We start from the raw sequence: 19,996 nt of genomic DNA, 5'->3' as shown, positions 1-19,996 counted from the left end.
GTTTAAGGCCTTTGTAAAAAATATGTAAAAGTTAGTAAATAATAACAAAAATTTAATAATTTAAAAAAGACACCTAAAAAATGTTGGTAAATAAATCATAAGAAAGTTGGTAACCCAAAAATAGTTAGTAACTTAATCGAAAAAAGTTGATAAGCTCCTCTTGAAAATTTGGTAAAGTAAGTTTATGAGTTGGTAAAAAAAAAGGGAATAAGAGTTTATGAAAGATACAAATATTTAATAATTTATAAACTGCCAAAAAGCATTTATATAATTTGGTTGTACGGGCCATAAGAATTTCGACTCACATCAGTCAAAGAATTCTTTTACATGCGAGGACTCTATTTCACCACCATGTCGTTTTGAGTAGATGTTCCATTTTTCGTCCCAAAAAAGTTAAGTGTTTAGGCTGTGGAGTTGCACGCATGGAAGGGGACATATTCGGGACAGGAGAACCGCATCCCACGCCGATAGGTGATGTGAGACTAGACCCTCTCGATTCGTGCATGTCACACTAAAATTCAACTTTTTTTTTTCGATTAAGAATTTCTAAAAATCCGCTCGGATGATGCGAGTTGCTATACTAACAGAGAAAAATCAATTGACAGAACAAAATATAACCGTGTTGGAGAAATATAGGCCGATAAAACATAACAAGGATGCCACATAACCTTCTTTTTTACATCTACCGCAAACTAGAATAAAAAGGAAAAGAGCAAAAGAAGAGTGTTGAACTAATGAAAGAAATTCCGACCAAAAAAAACTAATGAAAGAAATTCGACCCAAAAAAGTAAAAAACTAATGAAAGAAAATCGGGATACGCTTCTTAAGCCCATCAACACTTGGGCTGCTTGTAAAACATTAACAACATCATTTTCAGCTTGTGGACAGAATTTTTCCATTTGGGCTAAGCCCAGTAGAATTTTTTTTTTTTTTTGATCGAACCGTAGAAAGTTCATTCCATGAGTTTCAACGAATTACAAAAGTTAATTACGAGAAACGGGAAAAAAAAATTTACAAGAAGGAAAACGAAGGAAATGACAATGGAAAGATACTTTTTACAACGAGAAGTTTTCACTTAATATCATGAAGTTATGACCACGAAATTCGGATCGAAGATAAAACGAAATCGCTCGTAATGGTGTGTAATTTCGTTAGCCTTATATCGGGTGTTCTTCACGGCCAAAATACTCCTACCGAATTCTTGAAATCGCAGTAACAAAAACAAGGAAATTCCCGTTATAGATGGATATAAGGATATTTTGGAAAAGAGAGTTGCGTAATGTACGTATAATGATAAACGGCACGCGAGTTATTTATAGGGTCTATAAGATAACTATTTAAAGTTACAATCTACTATGACATAAATTATAATCGATCAGGAATATCAATCAATGAAGATATTTCGGACGATTTTAAGATACATGGTATATTTTATAAAAGGAAAAAAAAATCATTAAAGAAAGAAACGGGAGGTCGCTTCAATGTCAATTTTTCTAAGGGACCAATAACACTTTTCGGCACCAAACGCTTCATTTCATTTAACAACCCACGAGAATCGGCTGAGCATCATGGTCACCTGCTAAAGATGCAACCACAACTTGTTATTTACTTTAGCGTTTTAAGCAAATTAAACAAAAGAACATGATGCTAATAGTCCATGAAGTTTTAATAAACGTGGAATGTTATCTTTAGGCTTTTAATATTTCCAATGTGGTCCTCTAACTATTCCTAAGTGTTCAATGTAAATTTTTTTTTTAATCAAACAAGGGAGGAAATCACTACAAGCCCCTAATCTGATGCGGCATATCTAAATGAGAAAAGACAACTTGGGCTGCAGTTCTCGCCTATTTACTGAAAAATAAAAACATGAGAATTGCATTGAACATTTAGGAAGAGTTAATTGACCATATTAAACGAATTAAAAGTTCAAAGATTCTATTACATATTAAGGTAAAGTTCATATACTATTAGTATCATTTTCCAATCACAAAAGCCTGTAAGCTATTGCAAAATAGAAAAAGGAAAACCACTTAGGTTAAAGTCTTTCCCTTGTTCGATCAAACAAAAGGACTAAATTGAACATTTAAAAATAGCTGAAGGACTGCATTAAACAAATTAAAAAGTCTAAGGATGATATTATATATTGGGTCAAAGCTTACAGACCATTGTTATCGGCTTCCCTATCATAAATCCTTCATTTGATAGAAAAAAGAAGAAGAAGAAGCAGCTTGCAAACCCTTTACACATTGATTGATAATGCAATAAGATGGGGACGTCGCTTGGAGATATCCAACTTTGAAATGTGATTGGTAGACAATGACATGTTTTTCACGTCTACGTGCCAATCAAAGTCTAATAAAAGCTTTGGATCACTAATCATTGATTTATCATTTTCAATCTCCTTCTTAAGGCACTCATTTTTCACCAAACAAAGAGAGATATCATTATAATAATTTAATTCACACGATCAATCTCAATCTCCTCCGTTGGTTTTCCTTTTTTTAATTTTGATTTTGATTTCCCCCCCGGGAAATTGAGATTGGAACAATGATAATCCTGCTATGACACGACAATGAGGCGAGTGTTAACCCTAGTGTTATAGAATAGACCCAACAACCAACTCCTCATAAAACTTGTACCTAAAGCATCGTGACCCCATTAAACAAAGATCAAAGACGGCACCCTTGGAAAGTCATTAAGTTGCGCATGATTAGGTCAAGCATCGTGTGGAGTCCGTCGATTCTCGTTCGACCCAATGACATTGACAAATACGAAGCAAGAAGATAACTCAGAGCTTTACAAAATATTGACTTGCCGAGCGTTTATAAACTTCTTGCAATGCTTTGCTTACTTGAAAGGTACGCCAAAACCCAATTCGATAGCCAGATTGTCCACACTTGGTGGTGTGAGAAATCAAATCTCAATTCACAGAAAAGAGCACATCACTGGACGTCGGTTCAACCTTTGATCGATTCGTTCTTCGATTTGCTCTCGACATATTTTATGAAAAACGAAAAATTGATGCGTTCTTAATATCCACCAAAGGAAAGATTCTGAGAATCCATTGAGTGCGGAAATTTCAAGAGATCAGTTAAATTGAAGTCAATCATCTTGGCAAAAGTTGAACAGCTCCTAAACTACTCCATAACCTTCCCCAGCTAAACCAAATAGAAAAATTATTGAGGGCAGACTCAAGAAGAACATCCCTAGTTGATAGCTTTTCTTTTCTCAGCAGTCAGCACTAGATTACAATAATAGAGAAGTGAAGATAGGTTCGACGTACCCCACTTGCCATTACCTAAATAAATAAACAACACGTTTAGCACAACCTATACAAGGTGGACATTTTCCACATTTTTCATCGGTAGGGTCAATTCCTACTTATCTTACTTTTGGGGCACTAAGCACAGTATTTTAAATAATTATAGAACAAATCGCTGGTAATTACCTTTCACAAGCAGCATTATCCATCATCGATTTGATTTATGTATAAAAGTAGGTATTAAAATCCTCGAGTTCATGATCGATAAGATTATCGTTTAAGTTTTCTTTTCATTGGCGATGCATGCTTTAATTTATCATATTTATGTATATGATCGAAAGTGGGTAATTAGTTATCAATTTAGGAGATTAATGAAAAATGTAATAGTCTAGTTAATCTCTCAAGGTTGTCTAAAAGATTATTTTCACCAGTTAAGTATATCTTTTATTATGTGGGCAAACTGGAATATATAAAATATAACAAAAAAAAAAACTGAAATATACTCAAGGACGGCAACTTAGGTGGCGGCAAAACCAGCCGATGCAGCCACGTGTTTGAAGTATGAATGTTCACAGGTGGAGTTTGGTACTGACAAGTTGCCAGATGATCAGATATTTAATATCTATCATTAATCTAATCTTAGTGCCTCACGAAATTGTGATTTGTGACCAACTTTGGTTACCGATTCAAGCTACCATATTATACTGACATTTATTGCGGAAAGGTGTAGAATAATTATTCTTTTTATAAATTTCCTTGCTAAAATCCTTTGCTAATTCCCAGGAGGTATAGCATAATTCTTTTTTTTTTATTTATGGAGAGCGTGTTTGGAGCATGAGGTTGTAATTTTGCTTTGACCGAATATGCCCATTACTATTTTTGAAATTATTAAAAGAGCGTCCTTATGACGCTTATTAAACCCTATTAATCTTGCTTTGAAACATAAATATTTCTATTTGAAATGTGGTTGTCACTCGACTTTCTTCGAAATGTGACTTGCACATCGTTTCTATTTTCAGTGGCCTTAATTGGTATTTCGAGATACTTGTTAACAAGATCCGGGTTTAAATTGCTATTTAAGGACCGCAAGTGTAGTTCATTTGATCTTTTTTTTTTTTTTTGGGTCTGATAGTTCATTTGATTTGGGAAGCACGATTTTAATAGTTTCCATCGTCTTGACATATGTGATTATTCCATATTAATCAAAAGGGGAAAATTGTCAAAAAATTTCTAAACCTTTTGTACTTTCGCCAATTCGGTTTTAACCCTTTTAAGTTTTCTAATTCAGTCATCAACCTTTTGCATTTATACTAATTCAGTCATTTCGATCAATTTTGGCTAAAAATTACAAACATGGCACGACCGATGTTGAAGTGACACGACCCAGCGTTGACGCGGCCATTTTTAATAATATTTTAATTTTTTTTATCAATTTTTTCTTTTTATCTGGCTTTGTTTATCGGGGGTTGAAGAGGGTCGTCGGACCCTTGCCTAGCCTGCCTAGATCCGGGCAAGGCCAATGCGGTCGCCGATGAGGCCGGCCTCGACGAGATCTAGGCAACGCTGCCTCGCCCAGGCCATCACGGCCACGGCCCTCGCTACCCGGTGCAAAGGCGTCGCTTTGCCTTCGTCGGCGGCTTGCCCAACGGCCGACAAGTGCCCAATGATCCTTGCGGACCACCTAAAAACAAAGCCGGAGAAAAGGAAAAAAAATTAATAAAAATATAAAAAATACTAAAATATTAATAAAATTAGCCACGTCAAATCTCGTGTCGCCATGTTAAAACCGGTGTGCTATCTCAGCGATTTTCGACAATAATTGATTGAAAGAACTGAAATGGCATAAATGCAAATTTATAACTGAATTGGCAAACTTTCAAAAGATTTAGGACTGAATCGGTAAAAATGCAAAAGGTTTAGGATTTTTTTGACAAATTTTCCTAATCAAAACCACATGGATTGGACTTGGAAAAGCTTTCTCCATTAGCTTTTTCACCAATGTCAAAAGATTTTTCGTGCTCAATAATTTATACATTTCTGCGCCTTTACTTATTCTTCATCGCGCAGCGATTGGTATTTTGATGGTGATCACTCGACTAATCTTCATAGATGGACTAGTCAATATGTGTGCATCACAAGTACCAATGATTTCTTAAAATTTAGAATATCGATTACTCGTTCCTCCTATAAATATTACGCCTTTCTTCATGATAGAACCATCTCTTTAGGTCAAATCATCCTCAAGTCAATATGACCATGCCAATCGAATGATATCTCTCAACTAAAAAATAAATATGACCATGCCAATCTATCTTTGTGATGAAACTTGTAAGAAGGGATTTTAAAGTGGAAGGTTGATTCTCTTATTGATCTTTGAGATCAATGGATTTAATTTGAAACAAATGTACATTTTATGTTACCTAATTTTGGGGAAGAGGCACATCGACATGTAGGATTTTAACTGCTTTTCGTTTTCTTTGTGTTCTTTCTCTGTCCCATTCTTCTCCTTTCTTTGTTTTTCTGCCTTCCCAAGCAGCCCCATCCTCCGCCGTGTAGCCGCCGTCACTGCTGCTCCCCAACCGTCTGTGCCCGCTGATTGCAATGCCACTTTAATTGTCATTGCCTACTTTGGATTCTTATCGACGACGAGTGTAATCGTGCTTGTTGACAGCGCGCAACATAAGGTCGATATCTTTACCCGAAAAGATCGCTAAGAGAAAACTCAAGTCCGAGCCCGTTAATATCTTCGGTATAACCCACCTTCACTCATTAGCATAAGTCAATGAGTTATGAGTCAAGTAAGATATATTAATCGTTTCACTGGAAAAGATTGCTAAGGAAAAGTTCAAGTCCGAGCCCATTAACATCTTCAATATGACACACATTCACTCAATAGCGTAAGTTAATGAGTTATGAGCAAAGTAGGATGTATTAGTCGTTTCATATCATATCAATTATTCGAAGTGAAATTTTCTAACACAATTCACACGTGCATCCCGACCATCTCTCCTTGACGTGTGAGCACAGTATTATGTTCATTCCTCTTTAATTCATATATCCTTCTACATCAAGATATCTCAACCTGAATTTCTATCAACACCCCAACTTCATATCGAGTCTCTTTCTTCATACCAAACCACGAATCTGTCGTTGGGACCGCATCGCTACATCACAAAGCCAACCTTCTGGAAACCGCGTCGGTCGCCAAATTCCTTCATTGAGATATTTACCAAATATCGGAACAAATTGGGAGCCTATCATTCTACCATCGGCTCTGATAGCTATTGTTGGGGGGCCCACTGTCGCAACACCACTCTAATTATCATCGCCTCCGAGGCAATGAAAAGAGACAGAAAGGGGACGGCGACGATGGCGGCTTGATATTTCCATCATGAGTTTGCTTGTATATATATAGACACACACACATCAAATTTTAGATAGGAGGAGCAAAGTTTCCTTCCAATCATGGAAAACATGCCAAGTGCCCTTGAAATATCAGTATGACATCTTTCCATAGAGACAACGTTGTTAATGGTTAAGCTTTCACTATGATCTCTGTCACTATCCACTTACAAAGCGTGGTTATTTTAATTTCCTCGTGAATCACGTAATCGTCTACCAAATCAATCACCATCGCTTGACATGTTTTCTCGAAATTATTCACGACATGCAAAACATGACAATTATTCGAGCGAAGAAATTTGGCGAAACCCTAGAAGGAAAGGGATTCTAGCCACTATGATCTCCGTCAATATCCGCTTACAAAGCGTGGTTACTTTAATTTCCTCATGAGCATATCACGTAATCATCTATGCAACCAATCGTCGGTCGACGCGTTTCATCGAAATTGTTCACGACATGAACACGACAATTATCCGCGCGAAGAAATTCAGCGAAACCCTATAAGGAAAGCGATTCCATCAAAGGGTTTCCTTCAAGCTTTTGGCGATGAACAAATTTAGCAGAACCCAACAAGGAAAGGGATTCCACAAAATTGACCCAACAAAAAGAAAGAACCGTAGGCCTAAAGAAGATCTTCCAAGGAGCAACCTAAGGATCGAAAACAACAGTGGGGCTAACGCTAAGGCGTCTCCATCACTTATCTACTTTTTCTAGATGCTTGAATACGGGGATCGATAGCTTGTTCTTGAAATTTGATAGGAAAAAAAATAGTCAACTTTGATCATCTAGTTTGACCGACCTAATCAATGAAATTTTTTTATGGGGCTGCCTAATTTGGACTCTGTCTTTTGATTCGTAATTCTAGATGGGATACAATGAGTCCAAATTCGATAATTTGGACTCTGTCTTTTGATCCAACCACCTCTAGGGTTTTGGTCCACACCCTCTAAATAGCCCAAGGGACATTTATTTTGTCGTAATTAGATGCGTGACGTCATGTGATGTCATCTTCCCCTTCGTTATACGAGTTGGGGGACAGACAAATGTCCAAATTCAAAATAATTGGGAGAATAGTCCACTTTATAGGTGTCTTGATAATCTCATCATAAATACGAAAGGTGAGTTGAGTAAATGGAACAACGCCACGTGTCGCGGGCCGGACGTCACTTGACTTCCGTGAGCATCGCGCTCAAATGGGTGGCGTGCTAATTAATTCGGGCAAGAAAGAATGAAATTTTTTATGATGAATAATTTTTTTTTTTTTTTATGACCGAGGTTCCGCGCGGCCGGCGAGCTTGGCTCAACACAGCGGTGGAGCACGACTAGTCCTCGGGAGGGGCTAGCGCAGGAGCCCACCACCACGACCCCCCACTTAAGACATCGGCGTCGAGGAGTTTTGAACCCAAGATTTCTCGTGAAAGGAACTGAACTCAAACTAACTCGGCCACCGATCGGTGGGTATTTTCTATCTTATTTGGCATTTCTAAAAATTAAAACACCTGAAAAGACCCCAACTCATAATGAATTTGAGTTATTTCAAGAGATGAGAATTTATCTTGTCCAATGAATCTAATATTTTGTCGGGTTTATATCATAAAAAATCTCAAATTGATATACTTAAGTCACAAATTTATCTCAATTTAATTTTTGGTACCGCAAAAATCTTTAAACCGATACACTCCCACCACATTTACGTCAGACTAATTTCCACGTTGAAAAGAAATACCAAATCAATAGACCCCTTGACAAATCTACTCAAGTTTCGAGCCAAAATCGAGACAGCGTATTTTGGAAACGCGAGGGTGCTTTGAGGGCAAAACTATCAACTTCCGTAATCTCATTTCATTTTTTCATATCCGACTTCCCTAGAAGACTGTCGTGTAGGTCTCACCTCGAATTCACGTGACACGTCGATCATTCGAACCGTTTGTCACGTACATTTCTAGATCGAAGGTTAGGGATGCCCGATAGATCCGTGACGTGAGTACCAATGTGAGATATTTTGTAATATCAAGATTAAATCTGGGTAAAATTACAATCACCGGAATTTTAATGGGATTAGACCCAAAACTAATCCGGCAAAGGTAAAATGGGTACAATCATCACCACAACATGTTCTACTTATTAATAAACAATAGAGAGAAGGTAAGGCTAATCATCGACCCGTTCCACACGAAATCCAAGGCGGGTCATCTCGAAATTGTAGACATTATATTAAATAAAACAGGTTGCTGCCCACTTTACTAGAGAATAACCTTAGTAAATAATTAATTAATTAGTTAAGAATTAGTTTAATCAGACTCCGTGGCAGCAACGGCAGCTCACTAACTCCTCCCGATGATTCCCGGGTTTTGGCGCCAAATATTGTCTTGATTAGGTCGCCCGATTAATCCTCGTTATTGCCCTTAAATTATTATTGAAAAAAAAAATAGATTATTTAGGTTGACGGAGGTACGTGGCACAGAGACATTGGCCGGATTTTTTCTCCTTAAAAAAAAAAATTACTAGAACTTATCGCCCCTTCTTATCTTTTTATTTATAAGCGTATCTCGGATCACTTTTCTCAAACCAAGAAAAAGAGAGGGTTAATTGCATGGGTCATTTGATATTAATGGATGCTTATTTGTTGTTATTTTGTCGGGGTTAATGCCACTGAGAATCCTAAACCGTGCCATTTCGACAATAATACCGCAAATTTTCTTTTTGTATCTCGAAAAATCTTAAACTATGCCATTGTGACACGGATACCCTATCCTTTTTTTTTTCTATGTGTCACAGAAGCCTCCAATACAAGTTTGGCTATCAATGATATGAAAAAAGTAGTAACGTTTTTATGGTTTTTGTTATGTTGGAGGGTATTTTTGTCACACCAGTATAGATGTAGGGTTCCGGCGATACATAAAAATTTGGGTGTTAATGTCACAATGAGCATAATTTAGGGTTTCTAGTGATATTTTTCTTATCGGTTAGAGAAAATGAGATCCAAAGATTCGTTTTTTTTATACATTTTTATTTCACTTAGACTTTTCGTGGGTCAATTGGATTTTCCTTTTGTTGATTTTGTGGAATATCTAGAAGAATTAGGATGGTAGGATTCGATTCGTTTCTCATTTGGTTGGGTGCTAATCTAAAGTTGCCATAAAGATTATCAATATTATGCCAGTATTTCATTTTTTTTAATTGCTTATTTAAAAGCAGTGGACAGCCAAACTCAAAAGAGATGGATGGCGGGCCCCATCATCCCTTTGTATTTTCTACATTTAAATTTCGTTAGTCTTTTCCTATGGTAACAAAATCCTCATATCGATACCATATTTTGGGTTTCTGGAACTTCACGATTCAATAATTTCAAATGGAGATAAAGTCAATTGGCCAAAAAAGTTATTCGAAATTTTTCCTAGAGAGGATAATATTGCTAATTTTTTCGTTGGCATGTCATAATCCTACTAAAAATTTAAATAACGGTATATCGTTTCGTATTTTATTTCGGTTCTTCTCTTCTATCCATTGTTTGAATCGTCTTTTTTAAGAAAAAAAATTAAACTATCAGGAAATAATCTAAATGAAATTCATATGGCGGGAGGAAAAAAAAACGAATGTAATTATGGGGGTATAACCGGGCGCGCATGACAACATTTACGGGGCAGAATTTCTGCTTTACAAGTGTTTCTGGAGCAGAAATTCCTTCGGTTACACGGTTTCATTTTTCTACTTTTGGAGCATTTTTTTTTTCTTTAAAAGTAGTTTTGGAGCCACTTGAATAAGTAAAAAAACAAATTACTTCTCTCCGGAAATAGGAAAATGAACTTCTAGCCATAAGTTGATTTTTAAAGCGAAAATGATGTCATACGCGCACGGCATCATGCAAACTCAATTCTTTTTTATTTTTTTTTCGTTTCTAAAACTTTGAATTAATTTTATTTTCTAGGCTGGTATCGCCCGACCAAAATACTTTTGAGTCGTGTTAATTCACCTAATTTTAAGGTGGCTTCCTCTTAGAAAAAGAAGAAAAAAAAAATAAAATAAAATAAAAACTTAATATTAGAAAAATGCGAATTCTAACAGCTGTTGGGAACTTGGGGTTAACCATCGACAGGGACAAGGACAACCTCCGAGCAGACGACACGAGAGAGAGAGAGAGAGAGAGACTCCTGTTGTTCCTCGTCGGCGAATTTTACCATTTTCGAAATCGCCTACGCATGCAGCTTTTTTTTTTTTTTTTCTTTCCTCCTTCTCCTTCTCTGCCTTTTTGTCTCAGTCTTCCCTTCGACCCTTAAAAACTGGGCGTTCCCGATTCTCTCTCTCGTCTTTCCTCTTTCTCTCTCTCTCTCTCGTTTCTTTCGCTCGCTCGCTATATCGCTCGCGTTCCTTGGCTGTTGCCCTTCGTCGAGTCCCCCGGGTGGATTCGATCCTGACCCTCGCGCCGAGAGACTGATTGGCGCCTTCCCCCCACCACCCGTTCAGCTGCGAGCGCTTCGGCCCCCTGGTGATCGGCGCGTGCGTTTCCCGGGCCTCCGACAGGTTGGTGATTTGATTTCCTGAGCTCTCCCGATGGGTCGAGCTTCATCAAATGAACTTGAGAGAGAAAAAACAAAAACAATAAAAAGAGAGAGTAGGAAACGACACGGGATTTCGGGGGCGGATGCTTTCGGGTCCCGAGAGTTTGTTTTAGGTTCGTCTGTTTTTCGCGTTTCGGAAGTCTCGGTTGATTTAGAGATTTCTTTGAGATCCGACGTTCTTCGGGCTCTTGGAAGAAGGAGAAAATGAAAAGAATTTGGCGCGGTACTTGCATGCGGAGCGTTGTGAAGTTTTTTTTTTTTTGTGTACTGTGTTTGGCCGTCCTTAAGTTTTTGTGATTTGTTCTGGGTTCTGTGAGTGTTGTCTCCATTAGTGTTTGTGCGCAATGATCAGATCTTCAATCGAAGTGCAAGGAACTTGCTGCGCGTTCCTGTTTTTATTCCTCGTGTAGCAAGGAATCGAGTCAATTAGTCGCAATGTTCGCTTGGTCGTCTTTAAAAATTTTGCTTTTTTAGTGGGGGTGGTTCGTAATTAGATATTGGGAAGATTCTTAATTTCGGTACCAGATTGGCATGTCCTGTGATGCCGTGTGGCGTTTTGGATTTGCAAATCTGAGGCATATGTTCGATTGGCCCATATATTATTTCAGTCATGTCTGGCATTTTTTTTGCTCTCCAGTTGTCAGAGCAACTTTCTTTTTTTTTTTTTTTCTCCTTTTTGGCATTGAGACATCTTCTTTACCTGTAACCGTTCAAGCATGTGAGTTGCACTGGGCTTTTTGTGCTTTCACAGACAAATATATCATGCTATACCCAAATTCGTTGGAAGTTGTATTAGTGGGTTGGAGAAATCTTTGTTGGGTCATGATTTATTTCTTTTACTGTCACTTGTAAACTTTGGCAAATTTCTAGCTTTCCTATCAGTATTTCTCAACTGATTATTTTTCAGAGGGAAAATGTGACAAATTTGTTAATTAGTCCCTTCGAGAACACTAGTTTGGTGATAACTTGTTTGGAATGATTTCTGATTGGACTCTGTCTGTTTTGCCTTAGTGGACTATTTGTTATGAGAGAAAGTAGAAGCATCTGCTGTCTATGAAGCCATTCAAATCATGGAGACTTCTCTTGAGGAAAAAGAGTGCATCCTTTGATGGGGCGAGTTTGATCTTTATTCCCTGTTCACACTTTGAATGGTTTTCCACGTTTTTAAGTTTGATTGTCATTCTCAAAGTTCTTAACGTGGTTTGCTGTAGGGAAAATGCGCGTTCAAGATGAAACAGCTACCGTTTATGGGAATCATCTGTCTAGGGATGTTGTTTATTGTATATAGAACGACAAAGTATCAGTACCGTCAGACAGAGGTGAGTTCACTATTTAAGTATTTGATTGTTATAAAATAGAAGCTATGAAAATTAGCAGGGCAACAAGGGACTTCAATCTGTATTCCTTTGGCTTTTAGGGATCTTTAAGTCTGCCTAATAGTTAGGCTACAGCACCGATATGGTTTGAGGGATAACATAAAGTAATAGAAAATACTAGCATGTAATGTCTAGAAAAAATTCAGTGAAATTTGCCCCTTGTTGCTGTATCATCCCTAGACCTTCCAACTTTTACCTGTGAAGTTGAAGTTATGATTTATTCAATGCATCTTTTAGTGAGGTAATCCTTTTATTTTGCGTCCTTTGTTTTATCAGATGGAAATCAATTTACACCCTTTTGACACGCTAAAGGTACAAGTTCTACCCGACATTATTCCCTTTTGTACCTTTGGAATTGAATTAGTGCTGCTGCTGAAGTTCATGATGCTTTTAAGGGCTGGATGACGACTTTTTATGATGCTTTTGATGAGGCTCTTTTGTTGTCCCTTTTTGTTTCCTTCAGGAATCTCAGGGTCTTTCCCGGAGACTAGGCAGTCTTCCACGCGGCATCATACAAGCAAGATCAGATTTGGAGTTGAGACCATTGTGGTCCACAAGTAGTTCAAGGTCAAAGGTCAGACTTGGTGAATAGAATGCTTCCATTAAAGCTGATATGACATGTGTAGAGATACTGAGATACTAGGGGTGCATTCGGGTTTACCATCAATTGCATTGCATGTCCCTGAACATGAATTGGGGCCTTCAAAAAATTTTAGGTTGATGTCTCGGGCAATGAGGTTGATATTCCCAGCTATCGTAACTTACTGGCAATGCCTGTTGGGATCAAGCAAAAGCATAATGTCAATGATATTGTCCAAAAGGTAATACTTCTAAGCTTATTATTTAAGATTGGCTATGGTTGAAGTGAGATTCACTACCTAATTTTCTTGAGTTCAGTTTCTTCCAGACAATTTCACAGTAATGCTATTCCATTATGATGGCAAAGTTGATGATTGGGGAGATCTTGACTGGAGTAGCAATGCCATTCATGTAGTTGCTCGAAACCAAACGAAATGGTGGGTGTGACCTTCAGCGCTTTGGGTTTGTGATTGCTTATTAGGAATATGCTCTGTGAGTTGAGTTTGAAAACTCAGGAACTGGTGCACTTTGTGAAGGGAAAGCTGGTGTAGTGTGTAATTTAAGCAATGTCCATAGGTTCAGAAACTAAGTGAACTTGGTTAATTTAGCTGCAGAGTCTTATAGCTAGCTTATCTTGCCATTGGGCTATAAGTTTATAACTCATTTGGCATAAGTCTTTTTTCTGGAAATAGTTTTGAAAGATTCAAGAGAGAACAACTGCCTTTAATTTGTCTGAGCTGTGATTCCTTTATTGTTCTTGGCTAGCTGCATGTTGTTTGAGATGATGATGTTGTCCATTGTCTCGTCTTTTCTTTGCACGTATGAGTGGCTCTAGAAGTTTTCTTGTGTGATTCTTAAGCAACATATGCTCTGCCAGTGCTCAGGCAAAACTTCATGTCTCAAACTCACATTCCAATCGAACTTTCCATTGCAGGTGGTTTGCAAAGCGTTTTCTACATCCCAGCGTTGTCTCGGTATATGATTATATATTTCTTTGGGATGAAGATTTAGGTGTGGAAAACTTCCATCCACGGAGGTAATAGAGCATAATTTAACATCACCTCCCTGCAATTTTTATCCATATGCTATTTCCTATCTGTTTGCTCTCAACATGCCATTCTCGTTTTTTTTTTTCCCACGCAAACTTCTTGGCACTTTATTTTACTTTGTAAGAGTGCCATTGTTGTTGTATAGTCTTTTGGAATGTTTAGTTTGTTAGAACCCCGAAACCTTTCTTGTTTTCTGTGGGTTCCACGAAAAGACAATGCAATTTTCTCTCCCCTTTCTCGTCTGTTTCTCAAGGTTCTCTAGTTCCAATATGGCTTTTTCCCTCTGTTTTGTTAGCTCATACTCCCAATGTTCTGTGATTTTTTATTGTTTTCTTTTTTTTGGGCTGCTCCCAGATACCTGAAAATAGTGAAATCAGAAGGCTTGGAAATATCTCAGCCTGCTCTGCACCCAAACTCGACAGATATACATCACAGGATAACAATTCGTTCAAGAACAAAGAAGGTTCATAGGTGAATGGGATGTAATTATGTAAGGTCCTTATTCTACTATGGCATGAAGTTTTAGAGGTACTAATGTCAAATGCATGATGCAGGAGGGTATATGATGTGAGAGGCAGCACAAAGTGCACAAATACCAGTTGGGGGCCGCCCTGCACTGGGTAAGTGTCACATGGGATGATAGTTAATTCTATTTTACCTTGTTCTTTTCCTTTCACTTCAAGATTTTATGGATAATGTCATAGGCCTAATTCTGTTGCACAGTAGTAAAACAAGTGTTGGTGGAACAAGGGTTCTTGTAGGAGCCTTTGTAGAACAATGTCACTTTGTCAATGTCATAATTTGTTGGTTATACGTGAATAAGAGATGGTCAGAACACTTGTTTGGCTCACATTGTCAATGTCTTAAGATATTATTTGTTGGGAATTTGACAGTAATACACATTCTTTGGCTCACTGTAGATTTGTAGAGGGAATGGCTCCAGTTTTTTCAAGATCTGCTTGGTTCTGTACTTGGCATCTTTTGCAGGTATTATTATGTTTCTCGCCTTCTTCATTAGCACAAGTCATATTTACTTATTTATGCATGTGAATGTTTCAATCGTAGTTTCTCCTTTTGAAATTTCCCACCGACATAACAGTAGAAGAAGTAGAGCTTTCACTTGATTATGGAGCTTAATTTTTCATCCGCAAATATTCATCCTTGAACAAGGCATTCAACAAAGTCCTACGCTCAGATCCTTTTTCCAAATCTGCAAGCAGCTTTTCATGTACAATAAGCATTTTTTGGTCCCAAAATGTCATTGCTAATGCAGTCTGTTCATTTACGGTAATATTTGAGTTTCTTTTATGCACCTTTGGTTGTCATCACAAGCTAGGTATGTAAGCCTTCAATCTCTAGGTGGTCGATTGGCCCCTCCATTCCTTGATAATCGATAAAGAGAAAGTGAACTGGATCCTTGGCGTTTCTGTTTAATTAGACTGGCATTATACCATAAATTCAATGTTCTCTTAACTGTTCTCATTCAAGATCCATTAGGTTACTGCAATGAAAATGCTTTACCGTTCCTTCCCTTTTTATTGATGCCTTTTTTCCAGTAACAGTGAATCACTCTTCCACAAACTAGCTTAGTTCTGTTTCTTTAGCTTTTCTTTTGTTATGAATGTGTCAGAAAATGATCATATCTGTGCCTTTGATCTTGAACAATTTGATGCATAGGTAATACAGTAACATTATCCTTTGAACTCCTAAGAGTCTTCATTGGTCTAGAAAGCTAAAACTTTAAGGTCTTTGTTGGACTGTTTCTTTCACATGCTACTAGAACATTAATGACTCTTTGATTACTCTCTTCCAGAATGATCTAATCCACGGATGGGGAATGGATATTAAACTCGGGTATTGTGCACAGGTGATACTCTATTTTTTGTTTCTTCAATCATTAATGCAAAAGTTGATAACTTAGTTGGGGGTCTTGAGATATTGGTGGAAGAGCTGATTAGGGTACTCTTCCTGAATTTGAATATAAATAGTGAACTAAAGCACTAATTTCTTATTTATCAGGCATATTATCTTTGCTGAAATTTCATGATAAAAAATTTGGCTGCTTCTGGAGGTTTCCATCATTTTCGTGCATTTTTCCCACTTTTGCCCTGGGGTCACGACGGTTGAGAATGTCAATGTGCAACGTAAAAATGTTTCCTTTCGAAAATTAAGTTCTTATCAGCCACCGAGTCAAGATGTAGTGACATGATTAAAGGGTAGAGTCGGATCGGTTGGGGGCTTACAAACATATCATTGTCAGAAAGAATTTCTTGTTATTAGAAATTAAATTTCTTTCATGCAGTTTCTTTCGAATTCTTCTTTTGAACCTTGGGCATAAAATTTTTTTGCCTCTTGATTTAATCTCGACAATATGTTTGGAGCAACCTGTATTGTAGCAGAATCAGCTACTATAACCCTGTTGGATTGGGTTGTGAAGGTATACAGGCTCTAATATGTCCTCCCATATTTCCCTTTCGTCGTGATGTCAATATTGCTGGTGTGTGATCTGTTGTATTTAAGTTCAATTATAGGGAAGTGGAGTGACTTTATTGGCTCCATTTCGGTGGATCTGCAATATCGTGTATAAGTTTCGGCACTGTCATAATTTATGGAACAGGGAGACCGTACGAAGAAGGTAGGAGTCATTGATAGCGAGTATATATTTCACAAGGGTATACAAACTTTAGGTGGAGGTGGTTCTCCTGGGAAAAAGGTTGGTTTTCTTCCTTCTTGCCTTTTTCCGGTTGAGTTCACTTACTCTATAATCTTTCAATTGTTGTTTTCTTGTGCTAAGTATGTGCTTCGTTTTACAATGCTCAGGGTTCAAATTCAGAAGAGTTAACAAAGGTAAATATTCATGTATCTACAACTTCATTTTGCTATAGACATCACGACAGTAGCTATTTTCATCACTCTGTGACGAGTCTGATGAGTTTACTGGTTGCTTGTCTTGCAGAGACACAGCCCTTCATCAGTTGACATGCGAGCAGAGGTGAGACCCGTTCCTTTGCTTCTTCAGGGCTATTCCCATTTGGGTGTATTGAAAAAAAAGAAAAAGAAAAAGAAAAGAAGCCTTGCAATGCTTTAAGTGCCTCTAGTTGGGAGGGGAGAAAGAAATACACTGGACTCTTATTTGGACTTTGCCCGTGTCTCTGAGCAGATTCGGAGACAATCGACATGGGAGCTTCAAGTCTTTAAAGAGCGGTGGAATAAAGCCATAGAGATGGACAAGGATTGGATTGACCCATTTCCTAAAGACACGTTTATAAGAGATGAAAAGCGGAGAAAGCATAGGCGGCATCGCCAATGAATGCTCAAACCCAATGGCTCCGGGGAGCAGCTTGAGGATGTTAGGTTCGTCTTGGCGCAAGCTATCCTCACGCAATTCTGCTCTCATACATACTTGTAACTTTAGTTCATGTAGCATGCCATTTGATGTTGGCAATTAAATTCATTATTTGTCAACTTGCTCGGTTTTGGCCCTTGGCCATGTGAAAATTTTGCCCGTCACATCTCTCTCAAGCCCAGCATAGTCCCCCTGGTGTAAGAACGTCCCAATATTCTTGGGTATACCATATGATCATTGAAGCAACTGGAGTTGTGATTAGAGAGCACTCTCTAGTTCTGCATGATCAAATATCAAATGGCTATGCAGAACTTCCCCACTTTAACATTGTTTAGGCCTCAATTGTTCTCTGACGGGTTACAGTGATATTATTCCCGAGTTAAGCTACTCACAGTTTGGTAAAGTCGAGAGTGCCCCGAGCATCGGAGCACACCTCACCGTCGGTGATTAAATTATGAATGGCCGAGTCTGAAAAAACTCCAGTTTTGTGAGTGAGAAAGGGTACTTCCAAAGAAGCTGAAGGGGCGAATTAGTTCTGCTCATCGAGTGGGTGGGCGTGGATAATATTGTTATGCTTGTTGGGGTTGGGATTGAATGGTTCTGCACAAGCTGTTCTTGGACATTCCTTATGAGAATGGGTAATATTCCGGTTTTTATCAGGTTTTTCACTGATTTTTTTTTTTTAAATTTTGCTTGATGTAATCATTTAGTCGGTGAAGCGCCATGCCAACTTGTGGATTGCCGGCATCACCGCCATGCCAACTTGTGGATTGCCGCCATCACGACTTGTGCTCGATCTCAGGCCTATACTCTCCTGTCATCTCTCTTTCTTTCAGCTCAAACTCGGTGGTGTTCTAGACAAGTGGCGGCAGGTGGTGGAGCTCGGCTACATGGCGACGGGCCTAGGGAGGAGAAGAAGAAAGACGGGGAGAAAAAAAGGGTAAAAAGAATACGACTCGTTTTGTGATATATGCCCCTTCCATGGACAACGTGGAAGCATCTAGGCCATCTGATTGGTCACGCCAAACGCAAATTCGGACACTTAATGATTAATGATGTTTTATTTGTCACATCAACAATTTTTGTTAGTCTAGTAAATGAAAGTATGATGTCGAACCCAATTCAAAAAGTTCAACCAGAACAAAGTTTGGGGAATGGAGTTGAATACCGAGCAAGAATTTAGAGATTATTGGCGATGATATTAAAATAAAACGTCAAATTCAAAGACGTATGGTGGACTATATATCATACACAATTCTTATTGCCTTTGAGCTTGACTAACGTCTTTCCAATTTGAACAAGCTAATTGTCTCAGCTTGTTCAAATTTTGAAATTTAAAAAAAAAAAAAAAACGAGGAATGGAGAAGAAGTCTCTTGGAGAGAGATGGGTTCTATTGATTTGAAATGGGTCTACTGCTGCCTTTCGATTTCTATCCGGACAAAAGTACGGAGCGCAAACTTAGCTGTCTGTTGTCATATACGGTGACCTCGCATTGTTTGACCTCCTTGATTTTTGTTGTAAATAACAATAGCTTTTCACAAAAATATTCGGAAAAAAATTTACAGTTGGTCGGGGTTTTCCTATGGTATCCCAACAATGTCAACGATGCTACTAGGACAAACTACTACAATCCGAGAAAGAAACATGTAGTGAGCTAAAACCACATGAGCTTACGGGCGAGCCGACACGGGATTGGCTAAGCCGACAAGAGCGTCTAGGCATTTGCGTTATCGACTCGATCCTATTTCCCTAAAATCGAGCTGGAAGCGATTCTTTATCAATCCTCTGATTTTGGCATGGATGGCTTGCCTTTAATTGATGTTTATATCCGTCGTGGAGTCTGGCTAGGGTAATAGATATGAAGTTGGCTAAGTGGATAAACACTCGATCTAGATGTGGTGGATTCCGCGTTCGAATCAAAGTGTCCACTCATTCAAAACAGATTCAGGATCGTGGCTACCGTTCTTGGTTAGAACCTCATTTAAATAGAGTAGGCGTAATGATCCGTGCATATGTAGAGATGGAGAAAATTACCACCAAAGTCATAAACTTATTGTATGAATAATAAATTTTTTATTTTATTTTGTGAATGCCAATTTAGTCATAAATCTTTTGAAATTTTTTTTGGCTAATTTGGTTTGAAAATTTTTTTGGCTAATTTGGGCTGAAAATCGCTAATGTGGACATCAAAAATCTTTTCGGCTAATTTGGGCTGAAAATCGCTAATGTGGACATCAAAAGTCCTACGAGGCAAAGATTAGTGCTGATATGGACAATTTTTTCAATTTTTTTTAAAATTTATACCTGCATATATATATATATATATATATATATATATGATTTTTACCTTTCTTTTTCTTTTTCAATGTGGTTGGCAATCTCGCGGCCACCTCGTGAGGGATAGGCCATCACGGTCTTGCCA

The 19,996-nt window shown here is 38.0% G+C and overlaps 1 protein-coding gene across 1 annotated transcript; it reads left to right on the top strand.

The window, feature by feature from the left end:
* Positions 1 to 10,900: 10,900 nt before the first annotated feature.
* LOC115750400 lies at positions 10,901 to 17,841 on the top strand. The gene is made up of 16 exons (XM_030687720.2): positions 10,901 to 11,185; positions 12,235 to 12,336; positions 12,435 to 12,542; positions 12,876 to 12,911; positions 13,063 to 13,173; positions 13,316 to 13,420; positions 13,497 to 13,615; positions 14,113 to 14,214; positions 14,582 to 14,698; positions 14,782 to 14,847; positions 15,148 to 15,214; positions 16,041 to 16,094; positions 16,845 to 16,940; positions 17,048 to 17,074; positions 17,184 to 17,219; positions 17,388 to 17,841. Exons 2-16 carry the CDS (start codon positions 12,277 to 12,279, stop codon positions 17,535 to 17,537), a joined length of 1,254 nt encoding a protein of 417 aa, XP_030543580.1. The 5' UTR covers positions 10,901 to 11,185; positions 12,235 to 12,276; the 3' UTR covers positions 17,538 to 17,841.
* The last annotated feature ends 2,155 nt before the right edge of the window (positions 17,842 to 19,996 follow it).

This window comes from Rhodamnia argentea, chromosome 3, assembly GCF_020921035.1.
Source record: "Rhodamnia argentea isolate NSW1041297 chromosome 3, ASM2092103v1, whole genome shotgun sequence".
In the NCBI taxonomy this organism is placed as follows: Eukaryota; Viridiplantae; Streptophyta; class Magnoliopsida; order Myrtales; family Myrtaceae; genus Rhodamnia; species Rhodamnia argentea.
The sequence above is the reverse complement of the archived record's forward strand: the minus strand, read 5'-3'. Positions and strand labels throughout refer to the sequence as shown.

Excerpts from the sequence above, each read along its gene's own strand:
- LOC115750400 (XM_030687720.2), top strand. The coding sequence starts at position 12,277 with ATGAAGCCATTCAAATCATGGAGACTTCTCTTGAGGAAAAAGAGTGCA. Across the intron at positions 12,912-13,062 it reads ACCCTTTTGACACGCTAAAG|GAATCTCAGGGTCTTTCCCG; the intron begins GTACAAGTTCTA and ends TGTTTCCTTCAG. Across the intron at positions 15,215-16,040 it reads GTACTTGGCATCTTTTGCAG|AATGATCTAATCCACGGATG; the intron begins GTATTATTATGT and ends ACTCTCTTCCAG.